Below are 26,667 nucleotides of genomic sequence, written 5' to 3' on the forward strand. Positions count from 1 at the left end.
CCCTCTACGTTTCCGTGGTCACCGTGAGATTGGTTCGCCGTTGGTTTCCTGCTGCAGTGAGGAAAAGACAGACAGGGAAGACTCAACACCACCACCTCCACAAACTACACTGTACAATGAAATTGTTAGCAATATCTCCATCTCTGGATGTCTGCTCCGTCACGGTTTTACTGCTGGTAAGCATTTTATATCTCAGCTTCGGTATATGTACTAAGAGTCAGTTGCTTTTTTTAGCTAACAGTTACCACAGCGGGCTAACGTTAGCTGAGTAAACGTTAGTTAGCCGTTGCATAGTTAGCTGCCAGCTAACCGATGAGACGTGGCTGTAAAAGTGGCTAATTTGACTTTCTCGTTCACTGTTGTGAGTGAAGTTATTTATCAGGTTTATTGAAGAGGCCGTATGAATGTGATTGAACCCTGCGGCTCAAATAACAAACCAGCTGCAATGTCAACTTAGCCGGTAGTGTTGAGTAACGTTAGCTGGAGGGTTATAACTAGCCTTAATCCACTTTATATAAGCGAGATGTTGCCCTTTATCACACATTGTTAATCCAAACTTTTAAGTTAATCAGCTAAAGTTTGACTCCTGTTAACTTTGTTGAGTAGCAGTGAAGCATCTAGCTACCACATCCTGACAGCAGGGAGATAAATGCTGTCTGCTGGCCTGGTCAGTCAATGTTTAAATAATGGGCTGATCTGCTGTGTTTAATCAGGCGAAACATTTGTTATAACACGGATATATAAAGTTATCGTGTGTCTGTAATGTGTCTCTGAATGATGCTCGCCGGTTGGTGAATTCCTCTGTTGTGGCTCATTCTCATTGGCTGACAACCCGGAACTAGTGTGTGCTGTTGTGAGAGTTTGGGGCCTGATATGAAAACTTGTCTTTAGTGTTGCAGGGTGTTATCTTCACATAGCAGTTGAGGTATTTCATATCAGTGTGAAGGATGTGTAATTGTATGTGGTTAAAAAAAAAAAAAAAAAAAAAAAGAGCACAGTGACAGTTTGCTTCTTCAAAGTTAAGATGCTTCAACTTGATAAAAGGATCCAGGAAATAATTTATATATTGGTTTAATCCTTCATATAAACAGATAGTCTCATTGGAATTTTTTTTCAAGAGAAATGTGTACAAGAATACAGACATTAGACAAGACATTAGTTTCACCTTAAGAAAAGTAAATTGTGATTGTAAATACATAAATACAGCCTTTTTAAAGTGTTCAGCTGAAATTAGAGAGTGTAACTTCTCCTTTTTTATGTATACAGCATAGTATTTGAGCCCACTTATGTGTGTTCAGTGTGACAAGAGGTTCAGCTAATGTTAAAATGTCCTGTGACCTGACATTGAAAGTTTTGTATTTAAATCTGAGCAGAGAGCAGAGGTAACTTGGCAGTTTTTACAGTAGAGCCTTATAAATAAACAACATACAGTGCTGCTCCCTTCTGTTTGTTAAGGAGGACCATCCCACCTTTTTGTATAAGATGCAATAGTAAATGAGGAATGTATCACTGGTGATGAAGCGCAGTGCACAGAGATACAGGTGGATTTGTACAAGATTTTACAATGGTTTTTCAACTAGCAGAGGAGAAACATGATTTGTTTCTATACAAAAATATAGAGCTGAAATGATAAATTGATTGATAGAAAAGTAACCAGTAACTATTTTGATAATTAATAAGCCATTTAAGTCATTTTTTAAGCCTAAATGCTTTAAATTCGCTGGTTCCGGCTGCTCTTGCTATTTTTCTTTTCTTTCTATTTGGTGTAAATTGAATATCTTTGGGTCTATTTTGGACTTTTGTTTTCACAAAAAAGAAATTTGAGGATGTCTTCCTGGATTCTGAGAAATTGTAATGGACATTTATTCACTCTTCAGGCAGTTCATAGATTAAATGATTAATCCAAAACCATAGCTGGGAGATTAATGACTAATGAGTAATGAAAATAATCGTCAATTGCAGCCCTAATTAAACTTTGACTGTTGGTTTGTGCGTGAGTGAAAGTATGCTTGAGTATAGGGCTGTAACTTGCGATTATTGATTAATCTGTCGACTATTTTCTTGATTAATCGATTAGTTGTTTGGTCCATAAAATAGGGAAAAATGTTGATCACTGTTCCCCAAAGCTCAAGCTCATCCCCTCAAATGTCTTGTTTTGTCCCAACCAAAAGTTCACAACCTAAAATATTCAGTTTACAGTCACAGAAGACTAAAGAAACCAGAAAATATTCACATTTGAGAAGCTGGAATCAGAGAATTAGTTGCCAATTAATTTAATAGCTGGCAACTAATCAATTAATTGACTAATTATTGCAGCTCTATTTGAGTAGAAACTTTTGTGGTTTATTGAGTCACATCTTTATGTTGTCTCTGGCTGTTTCACAGTTTCACTGAAAATGTGCAATCTTCTTTAGATAATATATATTGACATTTCTGTATTCACATAGAAAGGGTGCTTCTTGTGTCAGCACAGATCACAGTAGATAAACACTTCCTGCAAGCATAATTTAAAAGTGTTGCAATTTTGTAGAAGTATTGGTTTCAGTGGCTGATATAAAACTTGCGACAGCATTCTTGATGAAATAGTTTAGTAAAGGAGTCAAAGTTTTGATAATGTAGTCTTCTTCGGTCAGCTTGTCATCATATCTGCATTGTCAAACTTAGGCTCTGTTATTAAAAGAGTTAATTTAGGCCATTGCTATCTTTTTTTTTTTTAATTGGTGTCTCTATGTTTTGAGTTGGCAGTAAGCACATCTCCAACATGTTCTCTTCCCCATTTCACCCTGCAGTGGATGCCATCGTAGCCCTTAAATTTTCTCTGTGCCGATCCCTCTCATGCAGCATTCTTTTGTGCAGTGCTTCAATCAGAGTTGGAATTCAGAAATCCCCAGTTGGTACATCATAATTACAAGTTTAATCTTGTTTCAGTGGTCCAGAGAGGAAGATGCAGGAAAGAAAAATGGATGCCTGCAAGATTTTTATTTTCCTAACACTAAATACTGTTCCCCCTGCAAAAGCTCATTTAATGTCAGTGATATTTGTAATTGAAGGTCTCCTCCACACATGTTTTAAAACATATCAGAATACTCAGATTGGAACAATAATTTGTGTCTGAAATGGTTTTTCCACAAAAAGATTCAGTTAACTAGTTAAAATTGTTCCTTTTCCCTCTTCTCTCTCATTTGTGAATGTATTTTTAGATTCAAAAAATACATTCATAAATGAGGGATTTTTAGATTCAAAAACTAGTATTTTTAGATTCAAAAACTAGTTGTGATGTCACAAATCGTGCTTGAAGGGACGCACCTTGAACTCAGATTTTTTATGAGCACTAAGAAACTACTTCCGGCAGATTAATGTGAAAACGGCTTTCTAGTGTCAAACTGCACATACATCAGTCTGCACAGTGAAGCTCAAACATACGACTGAAAGAACAAGAAGCGAAACACACTTTGAGTGCAAGGAGACTTTAACTAACTATGATGTCGGTACCTGTAATAACCCGTAATGCTCAAAATTAAACCTTAGTGTAATTTTTATGACACGACGGAAAATAATTGTATCTCAGAAAACTCCCCTTGCTCAATGTGCAACTTGGTATTTCTTCGGAATGTAGCATCAGACCGACCATGTCTGCTAACAGATGAGATGTCAGAGAAAACGCCTGACGGAAAGAGGATGTTTGTAAAAAATTGTGCTATATCATCATGTGTAACGGCCACATTATTTGAGTAGAGAGTAACTGATAAAATAAGAGTAAGAATGCAAATACATGAGGATAAGAGTTGAATGATCAGGAGGAGCTCACTGTCAACCCTACTGCTTCACTTAGATTTGACACTTTGGTTATACGCCACACGTATAAATGTTTAAAATATGTGTTTGTATATGTTTGTATAATGCTTACATTCTTTACCTTATATAGGAAAATGTCATATATCCTCAGAGGTGGAAGTCACAATCATAAATAATTCTTATCAGTCCATGAATATAACATTTGCTGATTGGTTAAGAGGGGACAAACTCAATAGTTGAAACATTTGCTACTATGGTATGTGAACCCAGACCTGTATGTAACTCCATTCCACCTTTACATGCACACAAGAAACCATATTGATGTGAAAAAGGAAGTTACGCTGGAAATCATGAGAGCGTAATTTGCCTGTCGCTGTGCAGTCATTAACAAGTATAAGGTGACATTGTTTACTGTATATTAAGCTCAACACCATGAACAACTGACTGGCAGAAGAGCCTGGACCAGATCCAGGAAACACTGCAGGGATTACACCACCACTAGTTTGCCAGGGAGCACAGAAGGGTCTCACAAAGGCATGGATCTAGTACTCTGGTTTATAATTTGCACTGAAAGCTGGTGCTCAGCTGACACAGATAGAGCCAGAAGTATGCTAAACACAATCAGTATGCTGACAGGCTTGTCGGTTCACTCTGTCTTAACTAGTATTATGTTTTGTCCTCCTCCCCAAATAATTTTCTTTACTAGCATTTCTGTGTTTTTATGTTTTAATTGCTAACCTGCCTCTTCCCTGTGTGTCTGTAGGTGATGGGCCTCTCAACTCCTGGACAAGCAGAAATCACCAGTCTGGACTCAGGCAACATTGACGATGTCCTAAGTAAGGCGTCACACTTAAATCTTTGGAAGTAACAATTGCTCATTTCTTCTTTGTCCACCATTCCTGCTTGGTTGTCTTTAAGGCTGCATATTCATTTCTCCATTTTTGTGATCTCTGCCAGAGAGGAAACGTTTTTAGTCTGTCTGACTGTTTGCTTGTGTCTTTATTAAAGGGGCATCTCAAAAACTAATTGACAGATTTCAGTTATTTAGTGGCCAAGGAAGAACTTGGCCCACTGTGTGTGGATAGCATTATACAACCTATTGTTTTTGTAAAAAATACAACAAAGTTTTCAGTTGTTTTTGATGTTACTTACTGTTTTCGTATAATTGTTCTCCACGTTGTTGTAGGTGTGGCCTCTTTGCTTTCACCTTTCACCAATTAGACATTTAATGACAGGTGGTTTGATAGATAAATGTATATGGCCATGAGTCACTGGTCATAAATTTCTGTTAATAAAATGCCCTGCAAGTGCTCTCCAGTCTTCCCGGTATTATTTCATTCCTCTATTGACAGAAAACTGAAGGGTTTAAGATTAATGAGCCAAATTAATTAATTTTACTACCAAATATACATTCAAGAGAAAATTCAGTAATGTGTAGAGGCTTGTATTTATTTCTTGTTTGTGTGTGTTTTCTTGCAGATAATGCTGGGGTGGCATTAGTGAATTTTTACGCAGACTGGTAAGTGTGTCGCTTCTCTTCCTCATTCATTGAATCTGTATATTATGTCAAGGATGCTGTGAATACCACATGGTGCCATAAATATAATTTGATTACTGTCATCCGCTGTGGAGATTTAATCTCATAGATTTCTGAGCTGTTCTAATTAACGGATGGAACTGATATATGTGAAATGAGATGACAGCAAAATTTAGTCTAGTGGATTTTTAAAAATCTATTTAATTTACTTACAAATCATGGAAAACCCTTTGACTTTACACCCGCTTCCTCACCCGCCTTACAGGTGTAGGTTCAGCCAGATGCTCCATCCAATTTTTGAGGAGGCATCTAACATAGTGAGAGAGGAGTTCCCTGATACCAAGCAGGTGGTGTTTGCGCGCGTCGACTGTGACCAACATTGTAAGTGTTACTTTTGTTTTCTTTCTAACATGGTCAAGGACAATACCAAACAACATACAGATAGAAGTGATCTCTTTTTGTTTGTTTAACCTGAGAAATTCCCATCACAAGACAGTAGAGCCATTTATTAATTTGTTCAGCAGCCAAAGTATTTATTTCATATTGACACACTAATCTTAATAATATTGAAGCGGAAACCGGAAAATGTTTGGTATTTTAACATTTAACTGACATAAATTATGAATCTATTAACCAAATGATTGTTGTTGTTAGTATTTAGTTGTGTTATATGTGGTGACTGCTGTTTATGGTTATCTAATGCCCTAAAACACCCTCACCCCTATTCATATACAAGGAGTAAAAAAGGCCCGCACACACTCCCTCACTACATTTGATGCACATACGTATGCACACATAGATGCCCGCCACACCAAAGCACTGAGACACAAACCGCCAGCCTCAGCCTTTTGAGATAAAGCAAATTAAAGAGAATTATTGATGACCTGCAAACTGTTTGAAGACTAATGACAAAACTGCTGCTTCCTGTGAAGACTGGAGGCTTAGAGACACCCCGCAGGGAGATTGACACCTGCCACATGTGCGTGCACACACATACACACACACATACACACACTCATTCACTGTGTGCAGAGAGAATATTTACTCTTGGTGGGGGGCAGCTTTCATGTGGGAGATCAGAGCTCCGAGCTGACTGAAGGCAGTGTTTTCAGACTGAGGTTTAACCGCCGTCTCTGTCACTGCGCTGCTCCTCATCCACCCATCCCCATGTGTTTTTACTCTGCTCCTTCCTCTTCATCAATTGATTTGTCCTTCTTTACTTAACTTCTCCTCCACCTCTGTGCAGCGGATATCGCCCAGCGGTACCGCATCACTAAGTATCCTACGTTGAAGCTGTTCCGCAACGGGATGATGATGAAGAGGGAGTACAGGGGTCAGAGGTCGGTGGCGGCCATCGCTGACTTTATCCGCCAGCAGCAGGTTGACCCCGTGAAAGAGATCCAATCAATGGAGGAAGTTAAAGCTGTGGATGTGAGTGGCAAACACACCCTGTCTGTAAAAACACTAACACACACACAGTTATCATTCTTGTCCCAACACTTTCTGTCTCTTTATTATTCAACAGAGGAGCAAGAGGAACATCATAGGTTACTTTGATAAAAAGGACTCAGACAACTACCACACATATGAAAAAGTTGCCAACATCCTTCGGGACGACTGCATGTTCATGGCTGCTTTCGGGTGAGACGCACTATGTTTTTGATTCTTCTCCTTCAACCATTCAAATGAAGCCCATATGTAGTGGATATATTAGGTGTTTCCCTCTTGAACTCCTCTTAACCGTTTCCCTCCTCTAGTGCTGTGTCTGAGGCCGAGCGCTTCAGTGGAGACAACGTGATCTACAAACCTGTGGGGGAGAGCGTCCCTGACATGGTCTACCTCGGCTCACTTACCAACTTCGACCTGACCTATGCTTGGGCCCAGGACAAGTGTGTGCCTCTGGTCAGGGAGATCACCTTTGAAAATGGAGAGGTATGTTACCTGATTTTTGCACACGTAACATTGTCAGCATGATTATAAACTTTTGCTTTGTGGCTGCTTTCGTCTGAAGATAGATGTATAAAGACGGAAATACACTGAAACCAGCCTTGAGGGTTTTCATTGAGTCTGCGGGTCGTACATCTGCTGAGCCACAAAAAGACCGTGACTCCATCTGTCTCTAATACTGTGTTGGTGTGTGTGTTTCCCAGGAGCTGACTGAAGAAGGGATCCCATTCCTCATCTTGTTCCATATTAAAGAAGACACAGAGAGCTTAGAGAAGTTCCAACATGAAGTGGCTCGCCAGCTCATCAGTGAGAAAGGTAAGTGTGTGTGTGTCTGTGTTTGTGGCAGTGTTGCCAAGTTTATCTATACTTGACTTATTACAGCCCTGTGTAGAGAGCTGGTATGTATGTCATGGGATCGTTTCTTTCTCTTGTTCAGGGTCCATAAACTTCCTGCATGCGGACTGTGATAAGTTCCGCCATCCTCTGCTCCACATCCAGAAAACTCCAGCTGACTGTCCCGTTATCGCTATAGACTCATTCAGGCACATGTATGTGTTTCCTGACTTTAAAGACCTCGCGTAAGTACTGCCTTTCAGTTTCTCTATATAAAATGTAGTTTTTCACATAGATACACTGTGTATATGTGCAGCAATTTAATCTTTAAAATTAGGGAGCCGCAATATTACCATATATAGGTTATTTCATTTGCAATACCACTATGTGTGTGCACCTCCCTTGAAACATTAATGAAAGTTTTTAGGGATAAAAATATGAGCTGATAATTGTATCTTGCAGAAAGAATTAACCAAATATAAATGAAAACTGACCACAAATGCACCTGTAATTATCAAATGAATCATCCACATGTCAGATCGGTGTGACATATTTGGCATTCTTTTGGACATTTTTGGACAATTAAGCTAAATGATATCATTCACAGCTATGAGAAATTGTTCATTACAAGATCTGATCTTCCTAAATAAAAGTCAATTTTATTACACACACACACACACACGCCATAATCCTCGGTGCACTGAACACCAGAAAAATGTCACACCTCCTAAAATCTGTCCTTTATGAATGGGCCAGGACACCGGAGCTAATGTGACATGATTTGGCACGTGCAATAAGTGCTAAACTAATCCAGTCTAATCTAATTTAATCTTATTTATTCTGCCCCCCACCACTCTGCCTCCCCCGCCCCTCCCATCCCCAATCAGAGTCTGATCAGATAGACAGAAGCCCCGAGGACTGACCAGCCCTCCACAACCTAATTGCATCACATCACCACTGCATGTGGCACACAGCTTGTAATTACATTAGCACAGTGTATGTTATATGTATGTGTGTGTGCGCGTGCGTCTGCGTCTGCCTACATGCTGTTCTGACACACGGGGTTAGCTGTGACATGGGGACCAGCTCCGCCTGTGTGATATGACAAAGAGTTCATGACCTGTCGTTAATAAGCACACTTCACAGGACAGCGTTGATATGGATTAATGCTGCTTCATGACGCGTCTGCAGGAACTAATGTCCTCTGTTGCTGCCCAGAGCTGTTTTGTCTCATATCAGCGGTTAATTCTGACCTTCTCTGTAGTTCGAGCAGGTCTGTCATTATTGCGGAACGTGGTGTGTAGGAATGCCTCGTGGACACATTTGTCAAAGACGCAGTTAATTTACATTTTTGTGTGTGCTTCTTACAGCATCCCTGGCAGGCTGAAACAGTTTGTGTTGGACCTTCACTCTGGAAAGCTACACCGAGAGTTTCACCATGGTCCCGACCCCACAGAGAGCACGCCCGGACAGGTTAGCATCAGCACACGCTATGGAATAGTTTGACATTTTGGGAAATACCTTTTTTGCTTTCTTGCCAAGAGTCAGATGAGAAATTGATACCACTCTTATGTCTGTATGCTACATAGAGAGCTGGAGGCAGCTGCCGCTTAGCTTAGCTTAGCACAAAAACTGGAAATGGGGCGAAACTGCTAGCCTGGCTTTGTCCAGAGGTAACAAAACTCACCTACCAGAACCTCTAAATCTCATTGAGTAACACATTATATCTTGTTTGTTTAGTCCATACAAAAACCAAAGTGTAAAAAGGTGCTAGTGGGCAGATTTTGAATTCAGATAGAATCAAGCCAGCTACACACCTGAGAGTGGTTTTATTCTTCTCATGTAACTCTCGGTAAGGTCTAATAGTTCCTTTAAAGTTGGATTTTTCTATGTCATGTGACATTTGATTTTCTGAATTTTGACTTTCACTCTCAGGAGGAGATAGTAGGAGAAGCAGCCAGCAGCCCTCCAGAGAGCTCGTTCCAGAAACTGGCACCCAGCGAGACTCGCTACACCATCCTCAGGGACCGTGACGAGCTGTGACCTCAACGGCCTTCCAGTGATCCTGTGACTCAATGCCACGCCCCGGGGTCAGGGAGGGGGTTAGGGTTGGGACAGGCCAGCGGGACAGAACAGCAACACCCAACACCCTTACTGAAGAGAGAAAGATAGATGTTGAGGAGGAGGAGGAGGAGGAAGAAGAGAATGAAGAAGAAGGAGAAAAAGAAGAACGGGAGGAGGAGAGCAGAGGAGCGCAGTCCATGACACAACCATGTTGGAATAACCTATATTTTCATAACTCTTTCACGTACAATTTTTATTTTGGATTAAAAGGAAGAGGGTTAAAGAAGGAAATGTGTGGTAGGGGTTAGGGGCATTAGGACATCATGAGAAGTGTTTTTACTTTGATTTTTTTGGAGCTTGTATATATGTTTGTGCTACATGGGAGTCTCATTGTTGGTCTAAATTAAATGCAGAGTTTTCTTTATTTTATTCCTTTTCTTTTTCATCACCCTGATTTTTTTTTTTTTGTAGAGAAACAAACCAGAACAGTTCCCTCACTCCAGTCGTATGGTTCTTATCTGTGGGTAGTCCAGTTCAGCCTGATAGGAGACGCTTGTTTAGTCTCACTGACCTCATGGCTGCATCTCAATATGACCAACTCTACTCTAACTCATTTGTATAGCACAAGTTGTAACGACATGCCTGTTTGAAGTAGCTTTATCTCCACATCTTCTCCACACACACACATACACACACACACAAAGTTCTGAAGGAATAGAAAAATATTTTGAAATACTGGGTAAGGGCAACATAATTTCAAATCATGACTTGAAACAGAAGATAAAGAGACAGAGCTACTCCAGCCTATTGAGATGCACCCCCTTCTCTCCCTGGTACTAAATGGTTATTAGGTTATGATGTCACTTACAGTGTCTATAAAAAGAAATTCCCGTCTTGGACCTTTTTTTTGTTTTACAACATTGAACACAACTCAACAGAAAATACAGTAATATCAAAATGAATGAGCTTTTTGCCCATCATACTAAACACCATGTAGAACATCACCAAAAACACACCACCCCCACCGTGAAGCCTACTGGTGGCAGCATCCTGCTGTGTGGAGGCTTCTCTGTAGCAAGCCCTGGATGGCTTGTGACGGTACAAGGTGGAGCGAATGCAGCAAAATGCAGAGAAATCCTGGAGAAAATATGCAGCTATGATTGTGTATTTTACAGCAAGATAAACATTAAGTCAAATGTGTTGGCTAAGGTGTTCAGACTTAAATCCAATCCAGAATTTGTGTCAGGATAATAGTTGTTCACTCAGACTATGAGTGACTGAAAAATGGGAAAGAATCAGTGTCCCCATGTGTAAAGCTCTTACAGACCTATTGACGTCAGGCTGTAACTGTTGCCAAAGGTGCCTCCATTAAGTATTGTCTTGACGGACATGAATACTTATGCAATCAGGAATTGTTAATTTTGTACTCAAGACCAATCTGTTGGAATTAGTTTTCTGGTCAGCGTCTAAAAGGCTGATTGATCACTTCCACTGTTGTAAAACATGAAAAGTCTAAGGCGCTGGATGCTCTTTATATAGGTACAATATTTCCTGTAACACCTCTGAGTTGTGTTCCTGGTAATCAAATTGAGGGGGAAAAAAAGTTTTGAAATGGTGTACGTTAACACGAATTAACAAAATGGCTGTTGTTGTTTTTTTTTTTTGGCTGTCACCTGTTGTCAAATGTGTCACCAATGCTGGGGGAGAAAGACTGCGTCCTTCCCAGTGTTTTCAAAAGCTGAGAGACAAGAGGGGAACCCCCCCCATGTGATGAACGGTGGAAATTTACAGTCTGCCACTTTATACGAGTTCTCTTAAAAAATGGTTTTGTCTCTTTATATGTCTTTGAGGTTTTGGTACAAGTCTAGATTCCTGAGATCCGCTGAGTTTGAATGAATCCAAAAGTGGGATTTAAATAAGGGTATGGGGATCCATTGCTAAGTTTGTACTGTCCTGCCCTTCCATAGAGGCCAACAGATGCCTGCATAGTGACATATCAGCTACACATACAGGAGAGCAACAGGAGGGGAGGGGGGGTGTGATGCCATTTCTAAACCAGTCATCTCAGAGGGGAAGAAGAGTAAAAAAATGAAAAAAGTAAATTAAAAACCATTTTACAGGATGTTGTGTTGTCTGATGCTTTGTCTCTGCTGTCATTTAGTGTTCACTCTGTGCACTGAACGGCGTTCCTGTTGACAAGAAACATTTTATTTGGCAGAAAACCAGCAGCAGTGTAAAGAGTACATGGCAGGTTTTTTACACTCCAGTCCCTGAAGTGATCTGGAAAGTGGCACTTTGGGCGGGTTTTGTGCAATTTTGCTTCCATACTTCACAAAAACAAGTCCCTATATACAACATTATTAATATAAACATTGTGTGCCACTTAAATTTACATTAAGTAAACAATCTAACAGCACAGGACATTTTCCATACATTATTCTTATAGTAGTCTCACTACTACAGCTGTTCACAATGGGACAGTAATTCCTGCATAAAAAGAAATTGAGAAACTTGCAAAACATGATAAAAAAAGGATCTGAAAAAAAGATGGTAGCTTGAGGAACACAAACAATGTTCTTGTTAGTGGTACCATTTGACAGAATGGACGGCTCCATGAAATTGACTTAATTTCGCAGCCACGTGAGGCTGATCCAACCGCAAACCAAAAGCTGTAGTGTAAATAACTGTTGAGAATTTTTTTAAAAATTGTACAAAATAAGATTAACGTCCCCACAGAAACACCATTCACACCCAAACATCAAAGTATTTGACTCTTGCATTGTTAGGCTGTTGTTACATAATAGTTTTACAGCAGTGCTTGGCGACTAATGTTGAGTCTCTGTGAGGCAGTCTGAGCAGCACTGGAGGTCTAGTTTGTACTGCGTCCAAACACCAGGAGCCTCAGTTAGTGATCAGACCACCTGAGCTCAGCGAGGACTGACCGGAGGTGTTGGGTCATTTGTCCTTGCTTGACTCTGGTTCGGCTGATTCTTCCGACGGCGGTGCTGTCAGTTGTTTCATCTGTAGATCCACTCGGGCACGGCGGTGTTTTTGGACCATGTTGCCCCCCGCAAATCCCAGGGCGCCCCCTCCCAGAGCAGCAGCCACCCCTGCAGCTTTAAACCCAGCCAGCAGGCCCAGCGGACCTCCTAATACTCCACCCAGCAACGCCCCAGCAACCGGCAGCACCATCAACTTGTAGCCCACCGCCTAGAGAGACAGGAAGAACAGATATGTTGCAGTTTAATTTAACACACACACACACACACACACACACACACACACACACACACAAACACACACACACACACACACCTTTAGAGGCGTGACTACTTTGTGGCTTCAAGACACTCTGTGATAGAGTTCGGATGTGTCTATCCTTTCATGATCACACATCGGCCCACAGAAAAAAAAAACCCCGACACAAACAAGCCAGCCTGGGTAAATGTAAACCGACACTTCCATAGCGGCATCAAAGCCTTTTCATTATCTTCATTTAGGAGAAATCAGAGAGATGCGGCCTGTGTGTTATTACGGCCGTTATCATCAGAGTGGAAGGTGCGCTTTGCTGATGGCAATTAATGACTGATTCTCTGACCGTCCTGAGAAACACACACGCACAGGGACACACACTTGATTAACACTTCACTATTAAATTAATCTAGTTCAAAAGCTAGCTTTCCTTGTCCCCACCCCTGTGGCAGTTGAGGGAATTTTAATTTCATCTGAGCAGAGTTAAAAGGACTCTGGGTACAGGTTGTAGAGGATGGAGGAAATGTGTGTGTGTGTGTAATGCTGTTTGACCTGATGACAGATTACAAGCTTTCAAAACAAGTTAAAACATCTGACATCCCTCTCATCTGCGTTATCTCTTCACACCCCGCCTCCGTCTAATGTGCAGCCCACTACATCTACTAGCAACCTTACGGGGAGGTCGACCTTTGTTTGTGTTCCCATTTGGGGCGAATTTAATTTAAATGAACAATTTAAAAAGACGATTTCATTATTTGAGGAATTTATTTTATAAATGCAAGGACTTAAAGTTCAAATTGTTATAAGGTTGGTACACGTACGTTACATAATAAAAATGTTCTCACTTACTTTTACTGGTATCTTGCCGTGCAAATAGTTTGTGTTTTATTTGCCGAGATTTTGATATATTAGTGAGATTCTGAGATTCCTGCTGCCATCCCGAGACCATTTTTGTTTGTGGTGCTCACAGCATCAAATAACAATCAAGATCATTTAATTAAATTACAGACGCTTTAATCCAAATTGAGTTTTTTTTCATGCGTAGACACAAATTGGGAGCAATATGGGCATCAGTGTCTATCTAAACTACAGGAGAAACCTAGGATTGGACTACTAACCCTACAATTATTATATAGTATATATTATTATATATTAATAATAAGAAGAATTCATCATATTTTTTGTTGTTTGTTTTTTTAAGCTTCATATGGGTGATTTTGAGGGGTTGTGTTATGATTTTTCTGTACTTGTCCTCAATTTAAGTTGTGAAGTGTGTATGTCTGTATGTTTTACTCAAAACATAGACATACTCAAAGCATCATGTGATTGTTTTATAAAGATACTGGTACAAGGTTGCGTCTCAATAAAACATTTCAAAGATTAAAAAAAAAAAAAGATCATAATTGTTAATAATTATTTCAACAGTACTGAAATTAAATGGAGTAACGTCTATTTCCAGAGATGTTCTGAATGCTCTGACTTTCAATGTGGACGGTTTTCATTGGAACTACTTTCTGACAAAAAAAAACCAGTCCCTATGAAAACTGTTTACAAGTGTGCAGATTATCCAGAGTAATGGGAACACTGTTTCTACGGTTTTCTACAAAGACATGTTGCTGTTTAATTGGTAAAATGTCTTTTTTTAATGCTTTGAGCATCACAAAAAAAATTTAACTCACCTCCATTGTACTGGACTGGTGGCAGAAATCTCAGTAACCGGGACAAATCAGTATCTGCATGTGTAGATACCACTAGCGGTAAGTGACAAAATATGTTTGTTTGTTTGTTTCTCTGAGGATTAATAGGCCTTGCAGAAAAATAGTTTAAACATAAAAATGCTGTTTTTCATCTCAGCTTATTTACACACCAGCGTTCGCATTCACAGGTTTTCATCAGCACACAGGAATCACGACTCTGTGTCTTCACCGCCTGAGTGTTTGTAATTACAGTCTAATACAGTCTTCACACTTTCATTATGTTCTTTACAGTGTGAGCAAAACAAAGATCAAAACAGACCTCTTCACCTGAAAGATGAGTATTTTTTTCCTTTAATGTAATCCAAAAGTTAAAAACTGAAATTAAAGTTGTAAAAATGTTTTTTTTTTTTAAAGGTGGAAAATTGTGTCTGCTGCGATGTGTGCGTGCGTGGGATTAATGGGTGATTCATTCTGTGTATTATAGACAAGAAGTTCAACACTTCAATTGTGTAATATGTGTGAAGGGTACTGAGTTGTCCCTCTGAGTTACACTCGGTGCAGATCAGTGTAAGAGTGTGTTGAATTGATGATGGAAGCCTGAATGCTGCGCCTGAAAAACTATTAAACAGTCATTCAAACCTCTCCTTAATACTACACACACACACACATATACACACATCTTGTCGCCGCTCTCATCCTACCTCTCTATCACTCTTCCACCCCTCCACTCCTCTCTATCCCTCTCCTCTCTCTATTTCCTTAATTGCAGCTTTCCTCCGTATTCGAACGGATCAATAGGAACAAACGCTGTGGAATGGCTGGGAGGCAAAGTGCCATCGATCTCCCCAGCTCCCAAACACCACACACACACACACACACACACACACATACACACACACACATACACAGGCACGGATCAGATCGTCAGGGCACACAAGCACATACACACCTTCCCCAGGCTCTTGGTCCCCTCCTCCACGTTGGCAGCGGCTGTGTTGACGTTGTCCTCTATGCTGTCAATCTTCTCCTGCTGGGACTGATGCATAGGGGTTAGACACACACAAACATAAACACACACACACACATTCAAGCAAGAATATTCACAGATGCATACACACATGTGTGAAAGAGCAACCACCTGTCATGTACTACGTCCCCTCCAAATTCTGCTCCATGCCACAAGTTGACATGATAAGGGTGTGCATGAGTGTGTGTGGAGGCTATAGGTATATTCAAAGGGAGATTACACTGGGCGTGGGGTCAGATTGTGTGTGTGTGTGTGTGTGTGTGTGTGTGTGTGTGTGTGCGTGTGGCATTGTGTAGATCTCATGAAATATTCAGAGTGGCAGCTGTCTCTCTCCACATGAGGGCTAGATGGACACAGTGACCAAACAACAACCAGAGCACTTTTTTTCTTCTCCCTCTCCTCACCTGTGTTGCCTCTCCCTGTTGTTCCCTCTCACTCTCAGCTATTTCACAGATTCAGCCCTGTTTTTGCACTTCTCTCACACATACCAGTGTAAAAGCTTCCTGTTATTTTGTGATGGTTTCAAAGTTTTTAAAACCTGCTCTGACAGATCACAGATGAATCTCGCCACTCACATTCACGGATCACGTCTTCTTAGATCAGAAAAACATCACCTCTCTTATTTTCTGTGCTGTTTTCTCTCCTGCAAAAGCAAACAGTTTCATCAAGACCCAGACGAACAAAGCTGCACTATTCGGGATCCAATCCTGAAAAACTGGGCAAACTCCATCTGCTGAGGAAGATTGTGTGATACGATTTAAAGCTCCAGAACAGCTGCTAAATGGACATTATAATGAGACTGTTTTGTCAAATTTGTTAAATTGTTTTTTATTGAATATGATCCTCATGACTGTTTGCAACAGCTGGCCAGTGAGAAACTCTAATTTTCTATTATTATTTAATGTGGAAGCTTGCACTAAAATGAAAATCTGTTGAATAGATTAATCAATTAGTGCATCTACAAAGAATTTCACTTTGGGGAAAAAATAAACCGTTTTAGTCATTTATCATGTAAAAATAAAAGAAAAAAATGCTGAGATACAGAGCAGTTGTAGGGCTGCAAATAATGATTATTTTCATTATCAATTAATCTGAAGATTATTTTCTCGATTGATTGATTGGCCGTTTGGTCTATGAAATGTCAGTAATTGTGAAAAATGTTTCCTAAAGCCCAGAGTGACGTCCTCAAATGTCTTCTTTTGTCCAGACCAACAGTCTACATCCTAAAGATATACAGTTTCCTTAAGATGATATCATAGAATTGAGCTTTTCTTTCTTAAGAAATGACTCATACGATTACCCGTTTATCAAAATAGTTGCTGATTAATTGATAAATCGTTGCAGCTCTTGTCTCAAATAATGAAAAATTGAAATTTGTAGCATTTAGTCAAACTGAATAATAGACTAGAGGGAATACTTTTAAACGTGAATGAATAAAGTAATGAATAATGAAAATACTGTCATTGTCAGTGTTAATCACATATATGCTTATATGAATTTGTAGCCCTTGAATAAAGAAAAACACAGATAGGAACACAGACAAACAGCCGGAACAGCCACTAACATGACGCATGTACAGACACAACCACACACTCAGTCAGTATTTCCACTGTGGCTGAGCGCTGGAATATTACTCCTCTAACGGCGTCTCTCACCCTAGAGACACCACAACAACATGTCTATGCTCTTTCTGCACCCCCCACCCCCCTCCTCTTGCCTCAGTCTGTTTTCAACCCTAACTACATCTTCACTCTCTCTTTCTTTCTCTTTCACTGTTAATCTCTCCTTCACTCGTCCTCCCTGCCTCTCTCCCTCCATCCCTGAGGATAGAGTGATAATCTGAGCCGTCTGTTCTCCACCTGCTCCGATTTATCCCTTGTTCCCCCACCTCTCCCCCCCCCTGTGGGCACCCTCCCGTCCTTCCACAAATCCTCCCTCGTCTACTCCTCAATCTCTCCTCTTGCCTCGGTGAAGGGCCTCTGGGGCCCCCGCAGTAGTCCTGAACCGATCTGCGTAACCTCCTCTCAGAGGAGCCTTACCCGGCAACACGAGCACACATGGTCAAATACACACCACTTCCTGGAAACACTATAGGCTCTCACGTTGTTTTTGCTCACAGGGGTAGCTGTGCACACATGTAGATAGACAGAGAAATGCATATATTGTGGAAACGTGAATGCAGCCGCCAGGAAGCACAAAGCCAAGTTGAGTGTTCGTACTTACATGGACAAGCAGTGAGAACTCCGTCACCAAACCACTCAGCTCCTTCAGATCCTGAGAAGAAAAAATACTGTATTTACTTAATTGTCTACAGCCACAGTCCATCCATACAGCCAGTGTCTACGACTGACAATCACATGAACTAATGAGAGTGAATATTAATATGTGTTGTATGTATTACAGTAGAGCAGAGTGAGACAAGTGCGTCTGCAAGAACAGGTAAGAGGAAGGGGGGGTCAATTGCATTAGATGATCTTGCTATAGCTATGAATAATGCATGTAACCATAGCAACATTTAGTACAGATAAAAGATGGAAAATACTTTCCTATCTATACTTTGTGTTTAGTGCTTTAAGTTTCAGTCAACGTGGGTCTTTTTCACAAGAAATTTTGAGATGTCAAGATAGGAAAAGTGCAGGTGTAAATAAGAACACTGATGATGGCTGAATTCCATTCAAATGCTTCACTTTCTGGTTCCTGGTATTGTGCATGCTGGTATTGTGACCACTGTCACACTGCCATGCCTTACTGGGACACTTAACAGAACAGAACAGAGCCATCGTTAAAGGTCCAGTGTGTAGAATTTATTGGCATCTAGCAGAACAGACTTGGCAGAAACGGAATATAATATTCATAAAATTAGTGTTTAATCACCTGAAAATAAGAATAGTATTTTCATTACCTCAAAATGAGCCCTTTATATCTACAGAGGGAGCGCATCTTCTTCCACGAAGCCCGCCATGTTGCATCGCCATGTTTCTACAGTAGCCCAGAACGGACAAACCAAACACTTGCTCTAGAGAGGGCTTTTCACATTTTTCGCATGTTTCATGGATACTGTAGTTTCTCCTACAAACTTGGAAGGGGAGGGGTATTCAGTTGGTTGCAATCTGCAACTTCGCCACTAGATGCCACTAAACCCTACACACTGGTCCTTTAAAGGGGAACTATTATGTTTTCCTTCTACATATATATATATATATGATGTCACAATGTCGGATGTTCACATTAATGTGGCCAAAGTGACAAATAATGGGGTAAAATTATGTAGAAGTAATCGGTGAGCAAAAAGCACCGGCTTCAGACTGCTCCAATTGCTAAGTTTCCAACGTTTTTTTCTACTTTCAGCCCAAGCCAATGTCAACTTGTGATGAATTTCTTTATATGGTCATCTGCTCCGTGCACAGCGCACGAGTTCACTGCTCTGCTTTACTAACATTATGGCATTTTTCCATTGTTTTGGGGGTAGTCAATGCCGAGAAATGACTCGAGTCGAGCTGGCAAGCTGTTTTTCCATTACACACCAGAGCAAAGTAGTTTATCTGTTGGAGGTGTACTGGTTGTCTGCAGCTCTTCATCAAACATCATCATCACTGTGGCTATTTCTGCTTGTACTATTCCTCCCTGTATTATTTCTAACTGATCCGCTCAACAAATAACTCCAAATTTCTCCGTATGTTGTTGTGTTGGTCTGTTTTTAAACGCCTAATGAAGCTCTGCTAATTCTGTGAGGAACACGTTTAATTTCCTGTAAATTCTTCTCAATAAAAGTCTCCTGTTATTTAGTTATTTAAAAGCTTATTATATGAAGCAGTAAAGCATAAAATGTTGGGTTTGCATTGACGGTAACTTAACGCGACTGATACGGCTGCGCCTTGGCAGGCTTCCAGAAAGCTGGACAATCTGAACAGAGTGGGCTCATTGGAGGGGCCCCTTAAAGAGACAGGAGCTAAGACTGCCTGTTAGAGACAGAGGCTGAACTGAGGGGCTGCATAAAGGGCCAGTATAAGATAAATAAGGAGATTTTTGAACTTTTTCTGAACTTATATAAAAATATAGAGCTGGAAATGAGGTCCCCTTTAATGTCATTGTAACACATGTGCTTTTCCTACTATGACAAGTCAAATGTCTGCTATGTAAATCTCTCTGTACATTTCTCAGGTTTTAAGAAACCCTTCGTTCTTCTTCTTCATTTTCTTTTTGACTCACCTCTTAACCTGAACACAATTTCCCATGCTGACTACAGAGAAAAATGATAAGGGGCTCACTCATTTCAAATACACTACAACATTGGCAGCTATTAGTTAGAATGGATATGGTTTTAATTTGATAGGGACAACTATGGATAGCAAAAAAACATTATTATAACATTTAACATTATTATATTTATCTTAACAAAGATAATAAGAGTTGAGATTTATTTATTCAGCACAGATTGAGGTATAGATTTGTTGTTGATTGTGGTTTAAGCAGGTTTAATAGCGGTGCACTAAAAACAACATATTCACCTCCTTTGTTCATGATCAAATGGATGTTAGATGGAAAGAAAAATCTAAATGTGTAGGATGATGCTACACCACAAGAGCTGAGATCTGAGCAGTGCCTGTCCAAGTTAAATATGAGGTTTGGTCCTGTTTTTGATTTCGCAATTTGAAAAAGAAAGGGAAGCTTCATAAAACCAAAGCAACTTGTAAACCCTCTAACTAATGTCATGCATATACAGTACACCTTGAACTTAAATACCAAGACGTAGTATTTCTTACAACAATAAAACAATAATATAAAATAAGTATAAAATAGATTATGATTGCCAGGCTTCATGTTCAAAAGTTTGTGTGGAGGAAACAACATTCATACCTCTTCCAGGTTGTCCCAGGACTCGGCCGCACTCTGATCAGCAGGGATTTCTGGAAGGTGGAGCTGAATTTGCCTGCCAGACACCAGCTCCTCACCCACATCGTCATCAGCGTGGTAACTGCTGGACACACAGCTGGACGGCTGAGCAGCAGGTGGCGACGATGGCGCAGGCTGAAGGCCGGGGTTAGAGTGCAAATGCAGGAAGCCTTGTGTGGCGGCTGACGCCCGGTCTCTAACTGGCTTGACAAGCGCCTCTAAAGCGGCAGCGTCTTCGGCACGGACCCGGGTGCACAGCTTCTCCATCTCTCTTATGTTAGCTCTCAACTGCTGCAGGGAGATGGACGAGAAGCAGTGAGTTTGAGTGTCATGTATGAAACACTTCAGAGGGCTGAGAGACTAACAATGACTGAGACGCTTGATTAATGTACACAAAGACAGACAGAAGGACAAGCAGACAAACCTGTTGTTAAATCAAACCGTCACAGCAAAAATATACAAGATACAAATGAAGATGAGACAAGATACACAGCATAAAAATTAAATAAATCTGTACTGCTGTTACCTGGTAACATATCAACACAGGGCACAAAATGATCCAGAACTATAATTTTAACAAACAACTCTACAAATAACTCCTTTAAATCCCTTTAAAAGTAATAATTTTTGTTAAGTTTGACTGTTGTGCCAGTGGGAAAGCTGACAGGCTCAGCATCCCAGTGAACTGTTCTGATGATGGAAATGTGTGTGCGTAAGTTGAGCGGGGTGTGTGTGTGTGTGTGTGGAGTGGGGGGGTTGGAGGGCCTTAATAAGGTTCAAATATGAGGCTGGGTAACACGAGCCCCCCTCATCCCGCTGTGCCCTGAGGGTGACAGGAGGATTACATCCCAGCCATCAGCCCTCCAGGCCACAGAACGACCGGGGCTCAGAGGGTCAGTGCGCTGCCGATAACACATTTTGCTAATTACACAGCATGAATAAACATATATGCATACGCTTGTCCTCACGCTTGTACATAAAACTGAAAAACACACTGATTAACACCGAGACGGTCAGGTCAGGCACCTGTCAGCCTGCAAATTAACCGTAAGTAGCTCAAACGCACACACACACACATACACACACACACACACACACACACACACACACACACACACACACACACACACACACACACACACACACACACACAGACCAACAGATCCACATACTCAATAGCAGATATTCATGATAAAACAGTATTGACTCCGCTCCCCTGTCTCACAGTGTTTACTATGGCTTCTGTGGTAAAGGTGGGGATACAGAGTCTGTCTGTGCCTTTCTCTTGGGGGTAAGCATGGTGCTAGGCTAGTGGGAGTACATGCAAATCACCAAGTAGGAGAGACTGCAGTCTGTTTCTGAAAGAGGGAAATGCAGGACATAGGCCACATCTATCTATACATTAGGGCAAATGATAACACAAAAAAAATCATATTGCTTTTATTTTGACAGATATTTTGAGTCACGATTTTTGTGGAAATGGTAGTTTTTGCATTTAACTTTCACTGAAAAAAATATAAAAATGATGATGATGTGATTTTTGTTGGGGTCTGTACCGAGCAAGCATGTTCCCTCACATCTGGAGAATATGATTTTTGGGTCGGGGCATCACTGTAGCACCACAATGCAGTATGTTGTGACACATTTTACCTTTATCAAAAAAAAATTGCAGCTCCTGCGATTTGGATACTGCACTTGGCCATATTGTGATTTCAATAATATTTCGATTAATTGTTAAGCCCTACTATACACACACACACACACACACACACACACACACACACACACACACACACACACACACACATCTACAGCAGAGTAGCAGACTAACCCCTACTCAGGATTAACACCTTGCAGACATGAGAAAGCACTCTGTGTGTGTCTCTGGGGTTTGTAGGGTAATGGTGAGAGGATAGGTGTGTGCCTGTTTGGAGCTATTTCACCTTTAGAGACATGGTGGCTTCCAGGCAACAACATCCCCTGAGGCATTTCACACCCACCATGTGAACAAGTATGCGAGTGCTTACACACACACACACACACACAGAGGAGATGGACCATTTGAGGTTTGGCAGCAGCTCTTTTCTTGCCCTGATTTTTTGAAGGACAGTGAATATCTATACAGGAAGTGGATACTAACTTAATGGATTAGACACATTTATTCAATTACATCTCGTGGTCTTTCTCAGTGGATGGAGTCGCTTAGTTGTCATGGAGATGGTTTAGTTGCTATCATGTGAAATAAGCATGAAATTATGGATATGTGACAACAGTGTGTGTTCATATTGTAACCCCTTGTACCAAGAATGGTCTCTAATGTTGGCCACTAGATGTTGGAACAACAAGTAAGTTGGACCTTCTGTTGAGAATTTCTTTGTCAAGTGGCTGTTTTCCTTTTTGAGAGACATCACAGGTCTTCACTTTTGATTTTCAAACTGGAAACAACTTGGTCACCACATCAAGTTCCTTCTAAACTGAGTTCCTAAGAATCTGGATGAAAAATATGCTACGCAGTTGCAGAGTCATGCTGGTTCAGGAATTTTTAGGGGCTGATGAGTCACATACTCATCTAAACAATCCTCACATTCACATATCCGCCAAGCTCAAACTTGAATAGTATACCAAATGCCTCTGTGATGACATAAAGGCTGATTGTTATGGATGTGAAATTTAGTGTTATGAAGAAACTGGAATTCATCGTATAGCAACATGACATTGTGGCTCACGTCATGTTTTCCAAAATTAGAGGAGAATATCAGTTACTGGCCTACTATATTGTATTGATATCTCTGTCATACTGACACACACTCATAGATGAAGTGTATAGAGTATCATGTTATACCTGAACAGTTCGGCTGGCATTGATATGCTCCTGATGAAGGCGGTCCCATTGCTGGTTATGTTGGTACTGCAAACATGAAGGAAAAAGCATCAGATATCTATCTGCGGACTGGAAGTAAGAGCGTGGACGCGAGGGTGTGATCATGTGTTCGGCCAGATTTCAGCCGTCACCTTCAGTATGTTATCGTGGTGTTTCTGCAGTCTCTCCAGGTCCGTGGGTAGAGCCACTTTAATGAACTTGTGGATCGGTGCCTCCAGGCGCCTCAGTGTCAGCTTGTGGCCTTCCTCTGCCATGTGTCCTGCTGACTGCCAACAGCCAACACCTCTGTGTAACTTAGACACCGCACCTGCTCAGCCTTATCTCTCTGCCCCCACAGACACTGTAAATATCAGCAGAGTATGATTTTGTTAAATACATAAATCAAATTAATAAACTCTGTGACACATTGGAGTCTGCCCACACATCTAAAATTGGCATCTCCATAACATGAACAAATATTTTTTCTTGCCAAAATCCTTCCTCTCTGTGAAAAGAGTAGCTTAAGTATTATATACTGACAGTATGCAAGAGTGTAACAAGAAGTTGTTTAGAAAAGTGGGGTTATTTTTATAAGACGAGGGTTGTCTTGTCTAGTATTGTCTGACCAACAGTTTAAAACCCACAGGTATTCCATTAACACTGATATAAAATAGAGAAAAGCTGCAAATTAGGCGAAAATTAGTGAACACTTTGGTAATTTTGCTTAAAATGAGTAATCAATTATGAAAATAGTTCAGGAATCATTTTTTGTTGGCCAACTACTCAATAAACTGTCTAGAGCTGAAACGATTAGTCGATTAATCTATTAGTTGATCGTCAGAAAAATGCCAAACATTTGATGTTTCCCTCTTCTCAAATGTGAGGATTTAATGTCTTTTCTTTTAATATATGACAGTTAATTTAATATCTTAACATTTCAGACTGTTAAACAAAGCAAGCAATTTGAAGACATCACTGTGGTCTCTGAGAAATTGTGAACACCATTTTTAACATCTTATAGAGAAAGAGAAAGAGAGAACCAAAAGATTAATGGATTAGTCAAGAAAGTTATCAGCAGACTAATCAATGATGGAAAATAATCGTTAGCTGTAGCTCTAAAACCATTACATTTCAGCACAAGTGCGATATGATACATTTAAATGGTTATATGGAGCCAATACAAATATTTACTGAATACAAAATAGGTAACGCTTTCCAGACAAGCCAAGGGTTTTTTAAAGACCATTATACTTTTATGTTTTCGTGATTTCACAGTTGTATAAATGAAAAGGATAACATAATGCCAGTTCAATAATGTGGACAAATACTTGCAGCATATGTAATATTTTACCAATGTTATCCCTTTAAAGCCAATATTACCAGTGAAGTAAACCTGGGCGATATTAGACAGAATGAGGTCCCTTATGAACAGCTCTAACCTATGACAGGAAACAGGTAAACTGATTTTATGTTAACTAAAACTAAAACTAGTTATGAATCCTGAAAGAAAAACTTATATTTGATTTTCGGTCCAGTTTTAGCAGAGTCGTGTTCACAACTCCTGTGCTGCCTTTTGACACTTGAATGTTAAGTGACATACAGCTGCTGGTTATATTAGTCGCTAAATGAATCGACTGGTATGTTTTTAGCCACGATAGCTAACAGCTTGTTGCTAACTCGTTAGACGACGTCAGCTAACTTGTTCATGGAGCCAGAAAACAGTGAAACAAACAGCAGTCTGTCGATCACCGCTCAAGTAAACCAAACTTAATGGACATTTGGCGACACTTACCAGTTAAAATACAATTCAAGGATTTAATTTATATCCGCTAAAACCTGGTGTGAGCGTCCATACTGTTGAGAAAATCAACCATGACATATATTTGCTAATTTGCAGCAACGCTTTCGGGTTGTTTCTGACAGTTTGTTGTTTGTAAACATTTCTCTTCCGAGTGCGTCCGCGAAAAGTCTCCGACCTCAACCAGCGACTCGAACCACTTTCTGTTCCTCATTATGTGTCCCAAGCATAGTATCTTACGGGAAAAGTCACTGTGATATTCCTGAAATAATCTTACACGTATTCAAGGTGTTCATTTCCCGTATTGACTCTATTTAATCGTGTGTATTATACCCAGAAAAGTGGATCATACAAAACAAAGCAGACTTACCGCTGGTCACCAGTCTCTGCTATCACAGTTATCAACATTTAATTTTATATCATTAAAAATTATGTTTACATCATATGGAAATTTAATCACACGAGGTGTTGACATTCTATTCATGTTTGTTTAGAGTTGAGAGGGATTTTTTTTCACACCGAAATCTTAAAATCTGACCTTTTTAGGCAAAACAATGAAACCAAACAAAATTGTAATAAGGGGGATTTACCATTCTGCATCATGAAAGGAGATAAAGGTTACAGAAAACATAATTGAACAGTTACACAAATAAACACTGGGAATTGTTGTGTTTTTTTAACACTCAAGAATATACTGTCAAGGATGTTTGGACTTTTAAAACCTCAATATTTCCAAAATCCTGTCTACAGCCCTGCATGGGGTCATAATTTTCCATAACAGGCATGTGTGACTCTTGATGAATACTGTCGGGGTATTTTTTTTATCATTTGTGGTGACATCTCTCAAAATGTATGGCCTTTCAAAATTCTTTGGAGTCATGATTTGTGATAACCACAGTACACAAGTACTTGCTAAATTAAATGCAGTTGCAAAACATCTGAACTTCTTTATCAGATTACAGGATCTGTTACTCACAGTTTTTCACAAGGGGAACTGAAAACTCAGTGTCAATAAATAACACAGAGCAGCTCATTAATGGTTATTATTACCCAATAAAGGTTGCTGCAAAGAGTTGAGTGATTGCAGCAAGTATAAACAGCATCAAACCTGTGGAAAGAAACATTATGTGTGATATTACATCTTTGCCTGTGTTGAGTTTGGATGTAAGAGGGAGAGAAAATCGGGGTTCCCCCTCCTCTACTCTGAGATCAGTCTGTGTGAGTGGGTCTATTGCATGTTTCCACTTCTCTTCTTTGGCACCTTTTACCTTTGACATTTAGACCAACCCCCCACACACTCTTCCCTCAGCGGATGCTCCAACCGAGGGGCCACAGTGAAACACACAGTCCCCAGCAACAGGGGATTTCCCCTGGTGCTGTACACATGTTGTGCGTGTGAGTGTATGTATGCTTCTGTTTGTGTATGTGTCTGTTTGTCTGTCTGTCCACTTCTAGGGGACTCCC

The 26,667-nt window shown here is 40.3% G+C and overlaps 2 protein-coding genes across 2 annotated transcripts; one reads left to right on the forward strand and one right to left on the reverse strand.

Annotated features, from left to right (window-relative positions):
- Positions 1 to 31: 31 nt before the first annotated feature.
- Positions 32 to 11,798, forward strand: erp44 (endoplasmic reticulum protein 44). The gene is made up of 11 exons (XM_042423376.1): positions 32 to 176; positions 4,559 to 4,631; positions 5,275 to 5,314; positions 5,598 to 5,713; positions 6,579 to 6,763; positions 6,858 to 6,973; positions 7,090 to 7,264; positions 7,483 to 7,594; positions 7,716 to 7,857; positions 8,983 to 9,085; positions 9,548 to 11,798. The coding sequence occupies exons 1-11, from the start codon at positions 117 to 119 to the stop codon at positions 9,653 to 9,655; spliced, it is 1,230 nt and encodes a 409-aa protein (XP_042279310.1). The 5' UTR covers positions 32 to 116; the 3' UTR covers positions 9,656 to 11,798.
- A 64-nt stretch (positions 11,799 to 11,862) lies between these two features.
- stx17 (syntaxin 17) lies at positions 11,863 to 25,379 on the reverse strand. Its single transcript, XM_042423377.1, has 7 exons — positions 25,198 to 25,379; positions 23,558 to 23,766; positions 23,388 to 23,453; positions 20,510 to 20,836; positions 17,876 to 17,926; positions 15,575 to 15,661; positions 11,863 to 12,886 (listed from the first exon to the last, which is right to left on the reverse strand). The coding sequence occupies exons 2-7, from the start codon at positions 23,678 to 23,680 to the stop codon at positions 12,632 to 12,634; spliced, it is 909 nt and encodes a 302-aa protein (XP_042279311.1). The 5' UTR covers positions 23,681 to 23,766; positions 25,198 to 25,379; the 3' UTR covers positions 11,863 to 12,631.
- Between the last annotated feature and the right edge of the window lie 1,288 nt (positions 25,380 to 26,667).

Source organism: Thunnus maccoyii, chromosome 10 (genome assembly GCF_910596095.1).
Source record: "Thunnus maccoyii chromosome 10, fThuMac1.1, whole genome shotgun sequence".
NCBI lineage: Eukaryota > Metazoa > Chordata > Actinopteri > Scombriformes > Scombridae > Thunnus > Thunnus maccoyii.